This window comes from Enhydra lutris, unplaced genomic scaffold (assembly GCF_002288905.1).
Source record: "Enhydra lutris kenyoni isolate GAN:26980312 unplaced genomic scaffold, ASM228890v2 scaffoldscaffold111, whole genome shotgun sequence".
NCBI lineage: Eukaryota > Metazoa > Chordata > Mammalia > Carnivora > Mustelidae > Enhydra > Enhydra lutris.
In genome coordinates this window covers 825,268-838,663 of record NW_019154195.1, presented here as the reverse complement: position 1 = coordinate 838,663, position 13,396 = coordinate 825,268, and the positions used below count along the sequence as shown (strand labels likewise).

The following is a 13,396-nucleotide window of genomic DNA, read 5'->3' as shown; positions in this document are numbered from 1 at the left end:
GGGGTGGTCTCTCTGTACCAGTCCCCTCATTGTCTCCTTGACTCCTCTGTGTCAGCTGGGGAGTCAGTGTTGGTCTTGGGGTTCCCTTGCTGTGAGTCATCTTTCTCTTGCTGCTTCCAGATTTTCCCCTTGTCTTTCAGCATTATTACTGTGATGTGTCTGGGTAGTTGAGGGTTTTCTTTCTTTTTTTGAGTGTGCAGCTGGAGGGGCCGGGGTGGGGGGGGCGAGAGAATCCGAAGCAGGCTTCGTACAGAGCAGAGCCCCACACAGGGCTCTATTTCATGCCACCCAGATGCTCCGAGGTTTACTTTTTATCTCACCTTTACCCTACCTGTTTTCCAATTTCCACATGAACACACGGTCGCTTGTGAGAAAAAGCTTTGAATAGATAGCCCCATGCCAGTCACACCTCAACATGATCTCTTGGAGAACTTGGGAGAGATGGGAAGCTGAGGCCTGGGGAGAGGACACCACGCGTTTGAGTCCACAAGCACTGGGGACTCGGTGGAGAACTGCTCCCTCCACCCACCCTTCTCCTGGTTCTAGCAGGCCAGTGGCATCCAGATGCCTGGTGTTGTCTCCCCAGCCCAGGCCCCTCGATGACGCCCGCAGCCCAAGCCCATGTCGCAGACACTGAGGTCAGGAGAGGCCACATGAGGGAGGAGTCAAGTACTTCTATCGAAGATGCCAGCAGCTAGCAGGACTCCACATGGACTGAGGACTCCGGGGCGGACAGACAGCACCAGGACAGGGATGAGCAGAGGGCTCACAGCTACGAGCCTCACACACTTCAATGACCAGTACCTACCAAGCACTGTCCAAAGGCTGGGGCCCTGGACCCCGCTGTGGCTCACCAGCACGGGGCACATGCATTAGATGGCCATCAGTGCTATGGATAAAAATAACCCCAAGGTGGAGGAAAAGCTACAACTTCTAATGGACAGGTCAGGAAAGAACTCAGGTTCAGGTGACATTTAGCAGGTGGGAAGCACCTTCCAGGGGGAGGAACAGCAAGTACAGATGCTCTGAGGCACACCGCCTGGTAGGGTGGAGGTCAGCTCAGGCAGCCGTGGCCAAGGGCCCGCTTCTCATTTGCAGAGAGAACCGTGGGAGGGTTCTCAGCAGGCTTAGAGCCACTTGACTTAGTTCCAAAAGGCTGCCTCTCCATCTGGGGCAAGAACAGACCCAAGTGGGGCAAGAGTGGAGGCTACTCCGAGTCCAAGCAAGACAGGTTTCTTTCAGAAAAAGGTCAGGTTCCCATGAGGACTGAGGAAAGCTGGGAGGAAGGGCCTCCTCCATCCCCATCTCCGCGTCCGGGCAAGCAAGGGCAGCCCCTGGAGGCAGGGGTCTTGTCCCAAAACAAGGCCTGTGGAGGCAGATGCCCTTGGCCACAGAAATCTGGTGTGGGGACGCAGAGCAGGCCGCAGTCTCAGGACATGGTCTCCAGCACGGTAGGGACCAGGGAGGCGTCTTTTCAAAGCGGGATCCGTCACCCGCGGAATGCTGGCTGGCACGCGGCAGGCATGCAGGAAAACGGGCCAGAGCAGGGACAGTGGAGAATCTTTGCCCACAGGAGCCTTCGTGACTTCATCTGTCAAGTGGGGCATGTGGGGCATGTGGGATGAGATGGGCCAAGTACACAGGCGTGCATGAGCACGTGCGACCGCGTGCAACTGAGTACCTTCTAGAAGACAGCACTCGGTGTACCAGGCACTTGCCATGTGCAGCCCCTGCTCAGCTCTTTGCTTCCTTTAACCCACGGACTTCTGCCAAGAGCACAGAGAAGTCCTGGTCCATGCCCAGAGCCACCCAAGTAGTGTCCTTGGTGGAGAGGTATGACCCATGAGCCATTACCAGTTTTAATACCAGAAGGGAGGCAGGTAAGGGGTGAGTGAGCAGGAAACCCAGAGAACCTATTCTAGCCCCCAAGGATGGCAGACAGGGGTCGTCTGGGGTAGATGGGGTGTGGGGGGGCACCACTGAGGAGTGGCCAGAGCAGCACTGCTCTGGGGTCCTGGAGGCACTGGGGAGGGCTGAGACCTGACGGCACACAGGAGACGGAGCCAGGAGGGACGGGGCACTCACACTCTGTCCAGCAGGACACAAACAGGTGGCGCCCAGGTTCCTACCCAGGAACAGGCCATTTTAACAGCCTGGACCTGTGAGGACTCTAGACCTGCGCCTGTGCCCAAGACCAGCGGCTCCCAGTTCACACTGGGAGCGTGGTACCCTCCTGCCCCACAGCTGTCCGCCCCTCTCCTGCGGACCGGGTTCTCAATCCCCGAAGGAGGCAACCCCAACCTGCTTCCTGCTTCCGTCTGTCTCCAGGCCACGCCCCTCCCCCAGCCAGGTCCACAGCCCAATCCCAGAGCACGAAGCCCCCCGCCCCCAGCACATCCTTTCACATGCACAGGCCCCACGGCACACGCTGCATGGGGCGCAGACCCTGGCCAGGATGCCCAGCCCTTAGGTATGGGCTCTCAGGGGTCTTTCTTGAAGTGGTCACGTGTCCACCAAGAGCCTGGGATCGTGAGGACCGTAACAGAGGAGGCCGCTGACACGCACACACGTGTGCACGGGTCACCCCTAATGCAAGGACCCAGGCCGCGCCCCATCCCCAGGGGCGGGAATGCTGGGACAGAGCGGCCCTGACCGGGAGCTGCACGTGGGGGCACACGGTGACACGCAGGCACACACGCGGGGCAAGGCCAGGGCGGCAGAGGGAGGCCCAGGTGAGGAGGCCAACTGCTTTATTGCTCTGGAGGTGGGGCAGGGGCTCAGGAGCTCTTGGTGGGGCGGGCCCGCTTCCTCTTCACCATCACGGGCTTCTGGCTGCGCAGGATGGCACTGGCTCTGCGAATGGCCGCCTGGGGACAGGGAGGAGGCTCAGCGCGCCGCCCCGTTCCCGAGCGTGGGGCCGGCCGTCAGCAGAGACCCTCCTCGCGAGCCACCCTCAGCCGGCCCCACTCACCATGCGCAGATCCGGGCGGTACTTGTTCTTGCGGATCATGTGCCGGACACTGCTGAGGGTGGCCCTGGCGTTCTTGTTGATGGTGGTCCGCACGTAGGAGGTGGCAGGTTTCCGCTGGCCTGGGGCGGGGGCGGGGGCAGGGGTCCAGGGCTGAGTGTGACGGTGCGTTCTCGCCCCCGCGCGGGGAGCCTGGGCAGGCCCCTCTGCGCAGCCGGCCCCACCCACGCCCGGCCCTGCACCCTGAGGTGGGTCCTGTCCTGTGTCCCTGCCGGGAGACTCTCGCCGCTTCTCAGAGAGCAAAGCGGAAGCAACGGAAGGAGGGCTCTCGGCCAAGGTCAGAGGCACGGCCGGCCCCACCGGCTGCCCGGGGACTGCAGCGCTGGCCTCTTCCCGCCCACCCTCCAGGGCCCAAGCCAGCCCGCCTGGAGCAGGCACCTGACGGAGCCGGAGGCCTGGCCCGGGGGCCGGAGAGCCAGGAGGAGTGCGCTAAGGCCAGGGAGAGGGAGAGCCCTGCGGCAAGCAGTCCCCAGCCGTGCACACGGGGGCCCGGCCCTGCCGACCCGGACGAGGGACCCGGACGAGGACACGAGGCCGAAAGCCGCCTCCTCGTGCGCAAGACTGCGGGCCTCACTCAGGATGTGAAGTGCGCCCCACCTGGGGGTCCTGGCGCGTCCTGGACCCCCGGACGGCGGACGAGGAAGAGCGCACCCAAAGCAAGGGCCCTTCCCCGGACCCGTGACTTCCAGCCCCGGCCTGCGCTGAGCCGACCCCAGACCAAGGGCACGGTCAGTCTGGCTCCCAACAGCCCAGGGGAGGCAGCACCCACCCGAGAGGCGACGAGCTTTCAGGGCCCCGAGCCGCGCAACGGGCTCCCGGAGCAGCAGAACCCTGAGAGCTCGCTGGCGAGCCGGCGGGGAAGGTAACCCCCACCGGGCGCGCAGGAGTCCACCGGAGCCACCAGGTCACCCTCCCGCCACGCAGCGCAGGAGGCGGGGCCCCACACCCGAACGGGGACCAGGACAACCCCCAGCGGAAGTCAAAGGCCCTGGGGCCGCGCTCGCCCACTCAGCCGGCGCTGCCTCCGGAGCTCCCGGGGCCGCGCGGCCTCTCAGACACCAAGAGCCCGTCCAGTGGGGCCGGGCGGCCGGGGCGCTCCTGGACGCACAAGCGGGCCGGGGTCCACCTGCCCCCGGCCGGCGCGACCGTCCTTACCAGTGGGAGCCGGGGCGACCCCCACGGCCGGACGCGGACGGCTGCCTGCCCCTGAGCCGGCGCAAGGGCTCCCCGGGCTGATGCTCCACCCCGGCCCCTCCGCAGCCCCCTGCGGCCCGAGGCCGGGCGGGACCGAGCGGGGCCCGCGGGTGCTCACCGGCTCTGCGCTTCATGACCACCACCACGCCCTTGCCGTCGGCCGCCGGCTCCACGCCCACGGTCTTGCGGTGAATCAGCCCGTTGTAGCGGAACGAGTTGCGGGCTTTCAGGTTGTTGGGCTCCTGCGGAGGAGGGCGCGGCGGGGCCGTGAGGCGGGGACGCGGCCCGGCGACCGCGGCGGGCGGGGCGGGCGCGCATCCCCCGGGGCCGGCGCGCGGGCCCCACTCACAGTGCTGTAGGTCTGCTTGTTCCTCTTGATCAGGAAGCTGGAGCAGTTCCGCACGACCATCCACTGCAGGTGGGCCGACATGGCGGCGGCGGCTGCGGGAGGAGCGGCGGGGCGGCGGTCAGGGCGCGCGGCGGGCCGGGGGCGGGCCTCGCGGCCGCACCCCCGCGGCAGGGGCAGGGGCAGGGGCGTGACCGCGGGGGTCCCCGCAGCGCGCGGCGGGGTCGGGGGGCGGCCAGGGACACGAGGGGCGCGGCGACAGACGCCAGACAAAGCCAGAGGCCCCGGGCCTCGGGCAAACGAGACGACCACGCGGTCGACAGACAGCCGCGCGCTCACCTCCTCTCGCTAGCGCAGCCGGAGACGGAAAGAGACAAGCAGGAGGCGGGACGACGACTTTAATATCCACACGCATTTCCGCTTCCTGTGTGGGCACGCGCAAGGACTCGCCTGTCCCCGCCTCCTCCCGTCCGCCTGCGAGCCGGATCGGTAACGTTCGGCTGCTTCCGCCAGCCGGTCGCCAACCGCTCGGAGGCCTTCGGAACTGTTCGGCTAGTGACCCCGGGGCGTGTCCTCGGAGGCGGAGCACCCCCTTTCGAGGGCCCTTCGTGTGTTTCCGGAAGTGCAGCGCTGGATTTCCGAGTAGGTCCAGTTCGAGAGACCCTAAGTCCCTTTCCGAAGGGGTTTCTCTCCAGGGCTGCTCACCAGCGCTTGGCACAGTATAGGTGCTCCATAAGTATTTGTTTTACGTCTGAACGTGCGGATGCGTGAGTTACTTAAGGCCAGCTCCAGGGTCTCCGGATGCTTCCGGTCTTCTTCGCGAGCTCTCGGCTATTCCCGACGAATGCACAGAGGCCCGCTCGGGCATTTTCGCAACCCTTCGGAGACGCCCTCCCGGGTCTGTTCGGAAACACTCGTTTTCCTTCGGGCCACGTTCGGAAATCTGCGGCTGATGCGGGTAGATTGGGGTCGCCCTCGGCAGGCGATCTCAAACGCTTTAGTCTGGAGAAAAGCTGGACGTAATCTTCTAGCGGACTGACCCCCCCTCCGCCCCAGGAGGGCGTCGGTTCCCCCCGAGGGCGAATCGTTTGGAGGGGGAGGGATTTGCCTTAAAAGCTCTTGGTTCCTTAGGGGGCCGCATCTGTTGGCCTCTGCCCCGTCCCCTCTACCCCCAGTCCGCCCGCAGTCGCACCCCTTAAACTCTCTTGTTTTCTGTTGCCACGGCCCTCTTCAGGGGCAGGAGCCCCGCCTGATGAACCCCGGGTCCTCGGCCTCAACAGCAAGGGGCTGGGCGCTCGGGGGTGGGGGTAGGGGCTCCGGAAACCCCGGCTCACCAAACGGAACGGCCATGGCCTCTGTCGCCCCCGCGAGTGCAGCTGGACCTGGGACTGTGTCCGGGAACTCCATGAGGTCCCCCTCCGTGTTCTGGGGCTTCGCCCCTAGGGAATCCCGGCCGTCCAGAGGCATTGGGAGAAGCCTGGGGGCCCGCCCCGCTGCCCGCACCATCGCCCCCAGGCCCGACGGGGTTGCGCTCAGGGCCGGGAGTTCCATCACCTCCCAGGGGCGCACGGGCCGCCCCAGGGGACCGGCAATGAGGGAGAGAAATCTCAGCTCCCGAGAGCCCCGTGTTTCCTCCATTAGGGCGCCCTGCCCGCTAACTCCGGCGTCCCGGGGCTCCGGGTCCAGGCGTCTTGTCTGGTCCTTGTTTTTTGACCCCACCTGTCCCCACCGCGGGGCCTGGGGCGCAGAGGGCCCCGCAGGCAGGCGCTGAAGAGAAGCAACGTCCGGGCTCCCGCAGCACCCCACGCTGCCTCCATTAGGGCACCCTGAATTTTGAATGTGTTCCTTCGCGCTCCTTGGGGTGCGTAAGGCCCCTCCCACCCTTATCCGGGAGCCCGGCTGCCCCCTTCAAGGCCTCTGAGGGCCAGGACGTGCCCAGAAACCAGGGCCGGGGCATCCCCCGAGTCGGGCCCGTGTGCACCCCAGCCAGCTCAGGTGACCAGGAGGGCGCCGGGCACACCTGGCGCCGTCCCCTGACCCCGCCCCGGGCCGCACCCCGGAAAGCTCTCTGGGGGAGCCAGCGCGGCGCAGCAGGGCCATGGCAGCGGCGCCAGCGGTGGGCGTCCCGCAGGGGCCCCCCCCGGGGGCACCGTCCCCGCCGGCCGGCGCGCCGGGGCCTGCGTCCGGCCTGGGCCGCTGCCGGATGGCGCTGCTGCTGGCGGTGGCGCTGGACGTGGCGGGCATGGCGGCGCTGCTGACCGGCGTGTTCGCGCAGCTGCAGGTGCGCGGCCGCGACTTCGGCGACCTGCTCATCTACTCGGGCGCGCTGCTCGTCTTCCTGAGCCTGCTCGGCTGGATCCTCTGGTACACCGGCAACATCGAGATCTCGCGCCAGGAGCTCGAGCGCGACTACGGCCTGCGGCCCTCGGCGCTCGCCCGCCTGGCGCGCAAGCTCTCCCGCCGCTGGTCTGCGCCGGCCTCCTCCTCCGGCCCGCGCGCCGCGCCCGGCTCTCTGGGAACGCGCCGTGCCGCCCGCGCGCCCCCGCCGACCACCGCAGGCTCCCGCCGCGTGCGCCTGCAGCTCGCTACGCTCGAGGCCGGGCCGGGGGCGGCGGGCGCGGGCACCGAGTGAGCCCGAGGTGAGGGGTGGGGCAGCGAGTGGGGCGGCAGGAAGAGGGAGAGAGCTGGAGAGGTCGGGGGGAGAGCTGGAGACTCGGGGTTCGGGGGAGATAAAGAGACAGGAGAGGAGCTGGAGAAACGGGAGGAGAGAGAGGCAAGGGGGAGAGCTGGAGAGACAGGGGGAGAGCTGGAGACACGGGGTGGGGGGGAGATAGGGGAAGAGCTGGTGAAAGGGAGAGCGATGGAGAGACAGAGGGAGAGATGGACAGACAGCTGGGAGAGATGGAGAGACAGGCCAGAGATGGACAGACGGGGGGAGGGGGGAGATGGACAGTGGGGAGAGATGGAGTGGGAGAGAGCTGGAGAGACAGCAAGAGAGGGGGAGAGCTGGAGAGACGGAGGGAGAGGGGGAAGGAGATGGGGTGGAGATAGAGGAGAAATGGAGAGATAGGGAGGGAGACTGACAACAGGGAGGGGAAAACAAAGGACCAGATCAAGAGTAGAGTAGCAGGGCCCAGAGGCTGGAGCCTTGGACCGCAGGCATGAGTGCAGATTTGGAAGAGACAAAGAGACCTTGCCCCCCAGTTGAGGCCTAGAGAGTCACTACTCGCTCGCCCCCCACTTAGAGACCCTGCTCCGCACTCCAGCCCCCAGGGGCACCAGGTCCCTTTTAATCCTCTCACTGTAACTGAGTTTCAGGGGCCACCGCCAGTACCGTCCCCATTCCGGGGGGAGGACACCGAGGCCCAGAAAGGTACCATCTCTTGTCCGAGGGCACACAGCTAGGATTCTTCTAAGAGTGAGGGAAAGAGCAGAACACCAGGAGTGTGAGACCCCGGAAAGGAGCTACTGCGCATCCCTTTCCTTTTCTCTCTCCTCTGTTTTCTCTCCTCTTTCCTAAACACACACTCTCCGGCTTGTACTCCTTTGCTCAAATTTCTGCTGTGGCTCCCTGTTGCCCTCTGATTAAAACCCCTGCCACTCCCTGGGCCCCACAGGTTTCAGCCCCACATCTCCTTCCTTCTTTGGGTTATGGTGCCATCCCTCAGTGCACGGACAGCCAGGCTGTCTGAAGTCAGCTGGCCTCTGTTTGTCACCTCCCCTACAGCAGGAGTGCCCTTGCCAGCTGTGCTCTACATGGAAAACGTCCCATGTGCCATTAGCTCCAACTCAACTCTCTGCCTTTCTCTGGGTCTTCACAGTGTCTGAGTTACCCTGTTATTGCTTGTTATGTGTCTTGTGGGGTCTGTGTGCTGGTTTTCTCTCTCCCGCCGGACAGGGAGCATCCCGCTGGTAAGGCCTGGGTCTCCGGTGCCTTCATTCTTAGCATCGCCCCGCAAGCAGTAAGCTCAGGAACTCAGAGAAGGGTGATTGGGTTGGTGGGTGGATGCGTGGACGGACGGATGGGTTGTTTGACTAGTGGATGGATTGGCTGTCGGATGGCTGGACGGACTGGTGAATGGATGGGAGGATAGAGGGATGGATGTTCAGTGGGTGGGTGGATGGATATGGTTAGATTGAGGAATGGGTACAATTCATCAGAACCGGTGAGTGGGTGGTTCGGGCACGTAGATGGGACGGTAGATGAAAGAATGGTTGGGTTGACCCATGGATGAACCGAGAGGAGGAACAGCGTCAACAACGGATGAGTGACTGACCCAGTTTCTCAAATGGGAGTTCCCTAAAAAACTTAAATCCTGATGTGCTAAGACCTCTGTATGTGAAGAATTGAGCTGTTCTCCTATGGATCCTGAATGTGCTTCTTTGTGAAAACAGAGAATAGTCCCTCCCATCCTCTGCCGTGCTCTGCAGCTCAGAGGAGGAGATGGGTTTAAGACGAGATGCATTCTCCCACAAAAATCAGGCCGAGAGTTGTAGAACCACCTGCCAGCAGTGAGAGTCCTTTACCTTGCCCAGAAGTCTAACACAGCTGGGCAGATCTGCTGGAACTACCTGCCAGAAACTTGGGCCAAGCCAACTGGTGTGTGGGCCCCTCTTCGAAGGAAGACGGGCCTGTTCGTTCGAACAGGGGACTCCTCAGTGGGCGGAGTCAAGGGCTTCCAGCACTCGAGGGCCAGAGAACTTGAATTTTTTTTTTAAGATTTTATTTATTTATTTGACAGACAGAGATCACAAGTAGGCAGAGAGGCAGGCGGAGAGAGAGAGGAAGGGAAGCAGGCTCCCTGCTGAGCAGAGAGCCTGATGCGGGGCTCGATCCCAGGTCCCTGGGATCATGACCTGAGCCAAAGGCAGCGGCTTTAACCCACTGAGCCACCCAGGCGCCCCTTGAATTTTTTTTTTAAAGAATTTATTTATTTGAAAGAAAATAGAGAGCCTGAGGTGGGGGAGGGTCAGCGGGAGAAGCAGGCTCCCCGCTGACCGGGGAGCCCAATGCGGGACTCCAGGATCAGGACCTGAGCCCAGGGCAGTTGCTTAGCCAACTGAGCCACCCAGGCACCCCGGAAAACTTGAATTTTAACACAGGGACCTGGAGATTTTGGCCCGGGTCCCTCCCTCCTCCCTCTGAGACCAAAATGAATGGAGTCGACAGAGCCACCAGCAGCAGCCACTGCCAGGTTGTGTTTTCTTTCTCTGTGTCTGTCTGTCTGGGTCTCCTGTGTCTCTCTGTCTCTCTGTCTCTCAACCCCTCTACATGTCTTCGTCTGTCCTCGCCGACTTTCCTCTCATTCTCCAGCTTGTGCCGCTGGCCCCCAGGGAGGCAAGTACGCCGGCCCAGGTTGGCGGTAGAGAGATGAAGGAGCGACCAAGCAGGAGTGTGAGTCAGTGTACCAGGGGCCAGAGCGGCAAGAAAGGGCTCCCTTCCCTTGCCCCTCAGGCCGCTGGTGGTGAGCCCCGGGAACACGTGGTCCCTGGGAGAGGTCCCGCACAGCCACTAACCCTGTTCTTCCTCCTGCAGACAGCCCCACGGCCCCACCTGTGAGGACGGGACTGCGTGTGCAGCTGCACCCACCACCATCTGGGCCACCAGGATGCCTGCTTGTCTGCCCCTGTCCTCTCTCGGATAAATGGCTCTGCCTCCTAGCGCCGTGTGTCTGTCTGGGAGAGGGACAGTACTGGGGCCTGGCCACACCCACAGAGGGGCTATCCACGCCCTTAGGGACCTTGGAGCCCAGCTGCACACAAGCCTCTCATGGAGGGGGGTGGGAGAGTGGCACCAGGACCTTGAACCCAGACCTCTCCCCGCCGGCCCACACCCCTCTGTTGGTATGGGGGTCCTCTGAGAAGCAGACAGAGGGACAAATGAGACTCGCCAGGTATTTATTGGGAGGAAGTACCTTAAAAAAAAAAAGAGAGAGAGAGATTTATTTATTTTAGAGGGGGAGGGGCTGTGGGAGAGGGAGAGAAAGAATCTCCAGCAGACCCCGGCCAAGCAAGGAGCCCGGCAGGGGGCTCGAGCCCACGACCCTGAGATCGTGGCCAGACCCGAAATCAAGAGTCCGCACCTGCTGAGCCACCCAGGTGCCCGGGAAGGAAGTACTTGTAGAGGGGACCTGGTACGGAGTATGCCTGAGGAAGGCCCGAGGGCTGGGCAGGACAAGTCTTGTACCGTAGGCGCTTTCTGGAGAATTTTCACCCGGCCACTGGAGAATCTGAGAGTAACGTTGTCCACCGGGGGTGGCCTGTGTCCTGCAGGGAGCCCTGCCACGCTTGGGCATCGGTGGGAGGTGTGCTGGCAGACAAGGCAGGATCCCAAGGGTCAGCAGCCAAGGCTATCTGTCAATGGTGCTCCTGCAGGAGAACGGCGGGCCACCCCCCACCGACCCACCGTTCCCTGGTTCCAGACTCCACTCAGCCCGGAAACCCCATGATCACAGCCCAGCCCCCTCGTGCACACACACACACGCATGCACGCTCCCTGCCCCGGAGCTCCTGTGCCTCCTGCTCCCATGGATCTTAGAAAAGAGACCACGTGTCTATATGCTATATCTGTATTGAGGGGCCCCCCAGGGGAGCCCCTAATCTTCGTCCTCCGCCCCTTCTGTTTCTTCACCCCCTTCTGTCGTTCCTTCCCCTTCGGTGGCCCCTGACGCTTCCATGTTCCCCTCCGGAGTAACAGAGGTTGGCATGCTGCCTGCGGACGTCTTCTTTTCACTCAAAGGCCCCCTGTCCTTGGATAACAGAGACACGGTCCTCGACAGGTCACATTTGCCCTTTAAGAACCCTGGAAGGTGCAGCATATCTCGACGTTTGGCCCACCTGACGGAGAGGGGTCACACTCAGACTTGACCATCCGCCGCTCCTCCGGGTTTGGGGCCCACCCTCAGCCCCGCCCCACTTGCCAGAGCAAGCAGATGCTGGAGACCAGGAAGAGGAGGCCTCCACATGTCCAGCCCAGCGCCCACATGTGCTTTCTCCGCATGGTTTCTGCACAAAGGAGGCAGGTTTGAGACCCAGGAGTCTCAGCGGCCCTGGGGACCCAGCTTCCTGGCACTCACCATCTGGCCGCTGGTGGTAGCAGACCCCATCACGATAGCAGCACCGGAGACGCAGACACAGATTGGGGTTCTCAATTGCCGCCTGGCCCCCACAGCTCTCCCGGTCCCATACATCTCCCTCACAGCCTTGGGGCCAACCACAAGGGCACCTACGTCACAGATTCTGACCCAAAGCCCCGAACCCTAGGACCTCAAAGTCAAGCTCCTGGCCTCCTGCCGAGGGCTTACTCTGTGGAGAACCCAGGAGTCCAGGCTGGCAGCCCCCTCCTCCCTCAGACCCAGGAGTCCAGACCCCCAGCCCCCCCTCCCCCAACCCCAGGAGTCCAGACCCCCAGCCCCTCCTCCCTCAATACCAGGAGTCCAGACCCCTAGCCCCCTCCTCCCTCAGACCCAGGAGCCCAGACCCCCAGCCCCCTCCTCCCTCAGACCCAGGAGTCTGGGTCCCCAGCCCTCTTGGCTCAGACCCAGGATCAGGCCCCCAGCCCATTCTCCCTTTAGACCCATGGAGTCTAGTCTCCCAGGAGTCTGGGCTCCCTGTCCTTGGGGGACCAGGTTTCAGCCACTGCTCACTCCATGGATAGAAGAATCCCTGGATCCCATTCCCGTCTGCGGAGAAAAAGAGTCGGTGTTAGAGGGGCTATAAGGAGGCTGAAGAGGCTCCGTGCTCAGCTCTCTGACCCTCCCTTCAGCCCCCTCACCTGAGCCCTGCATCAGCAGGAAGAGGCTCAAAGCGGGGATCCCAGAGCCCACCATGTTGCCTCCCCAGACCCTTGGGGCCTCTGTGGGGACAGACCTTGAAGGCCAGCACCCCAGCAACCAGTGGGGCCCCGCCCACCTGCCCACCCCGCTTTCCAGGTTCCAAGTTCTGTTGCTAGGGAGCCCCCTTAGCCGTGAGGAAGGAGGAAGGGGGGTCACACTGGCCTGGTCATGCCTGGTTGGTAGGAAGTGGCTTCCTTAGCAACCAGGTTGAAGGGCCCACAGGGGTGGGGGCCAGCCAACCTGGGCAGAAAGTAGGTGGGGGTCTAAGGCACCTCCTGCCTGCCAACCAGGGGACCCCAAGCCACGGGGCCTGGGAGACCTTCCTGCCAGGGAATCCCTCTGCTTGGTAACCTGATGCCTGCAGGGCAGCCCCAGGTGGCCCAAAGTCTCCAGAGATGTCGTTGCCAGGGGTCTTCCCCCTAGCAACCAGGGGCAGGAGCCCTGAGGCTCACTGAGCCCCATTGTTAGGGAGGGCCCCCCCAACAACCAGGTGGCCCAGGAGGACAAGGGGAAAATGGGGGTTGGGCCAGAGGCCAGAGCACTTGCTCGGGAGTCCTCTTGTTCCCAGGGCTCTCCAGGCCTCCCAGTGGAGAACGGATGGGGAACGTGTAAGGGCCATGAGGATGTGCGGGCCCTGAGTGTGGCTCGTGGGGAGGAAGACCCTTCTCCTCAGGCCTCGGTCTCTCCACCCACAAATGGGGAAAGGGGTCCATGTGGAGGTCCTCAAGTTTCCCATTTGGCTCCCCTCAGTGGTGGAGGAGCCCAGTGGAGGGCTGGGCTGGGACCATGATCCCTAGTTCTCTCAGGTGACCCTCCACTCAGCTTTGCAATACAGTGAGGAGGGAGCCTCCTGGGGCAGTGTGGCTTTGGGGCCTGGACTCCGGGGTCTGAGGGAGGAGGGGCTGGGGGTCTGGACCCAAGTCCGAGGGAGGAGGTGGCTGAGGGCCCAGATTCCTGGGGCTGAGGAAAGAGAGGCTGGAGGTCTGGACTCCA

General features: G+C 63.4%; 3 protein-coding genes across 3 annotated transcripts; 1 reads left to right on the top strand and 2 right to left on the bottom strand.

The window, feature by feature from the left end:
* Positions 1 to 2,712: 2,712 nt before the first annotated feature.
* Positions 2,713 to 4,980, bottom strand: LOC111139587 (ribosomal protein L28). Its single transcript, XM_022491915.1, has 5 exons — positions 4,908 to 4,980; positions 4,572 to 4,663; positions 4,341 to 4,464; positions 2,972 to 3,090; positions 2,713 to 2,867 (listed from the first exon to the last, which is right to left on the bottom strand). The coding sequence occupies exons 2-5, from the start codon at positions 4,650 to 4,652 to the stop codon at positions 2,778 to 2,780; spliced, it is 414 nt and encodes a 137-aa protein (XP_022347623.1). The 5' UTR covers positions 4,653 to 4,663; positions 4,908 to 4,980; the 3' UTR covers positions 2,713 to 2,777.
* A 6-nt stretch (positions 4,981 to 4,986) lies between these two features.
* On the top strand, positions 4,987 to 10,229 carry LOC111139585 (transmembrane protein 238). The gene is made up of 2 exons (XM_022491914.1): positions 4,987 to 7,207; positions 10,105 to 10,229. Exon 1 carries the CDS (start codon positions 6,667 to 6,669, stop codon positions 7,198 to 7,200), a length of 534 nt encoding a protein of 177 aa, XP_022347622.1. The 5' UTR covers positions 4,987 to 6,666; the 3' UTR covers positions 7,201 to 7,207; positions 10,105 to 10,229.
* An 898-nt stretch (positions 10,230 to 11,127) lies between these two features.
* LOC111139588 (transmembrane protein 190) lies at positions 11,128 to 12,397 on the bottom strand. The gene is made up of 5 exons (XM_022491916.1): positions 12,343 to 12,397; positions 12,215 to 12,250; positions 11,645 to 11,770; positions 11,489 to 11,573; positions 11,128 to 11,405 (listed from the first exon to the last, which is right to left on the bottom strand). Exons 1-5 carry the CDS (start codon positions 12,395 to 12,397, stop codon positions 11,165 to 11,167), a joined length of 543 nt encoding a protein of 180 aa, XP_022347624.1. The 3' UTR covers positions 11,128 to 11,164.
* Between the last annotated feature and the right edge of the window lie 999 nt (positions 12,398 to 13,396).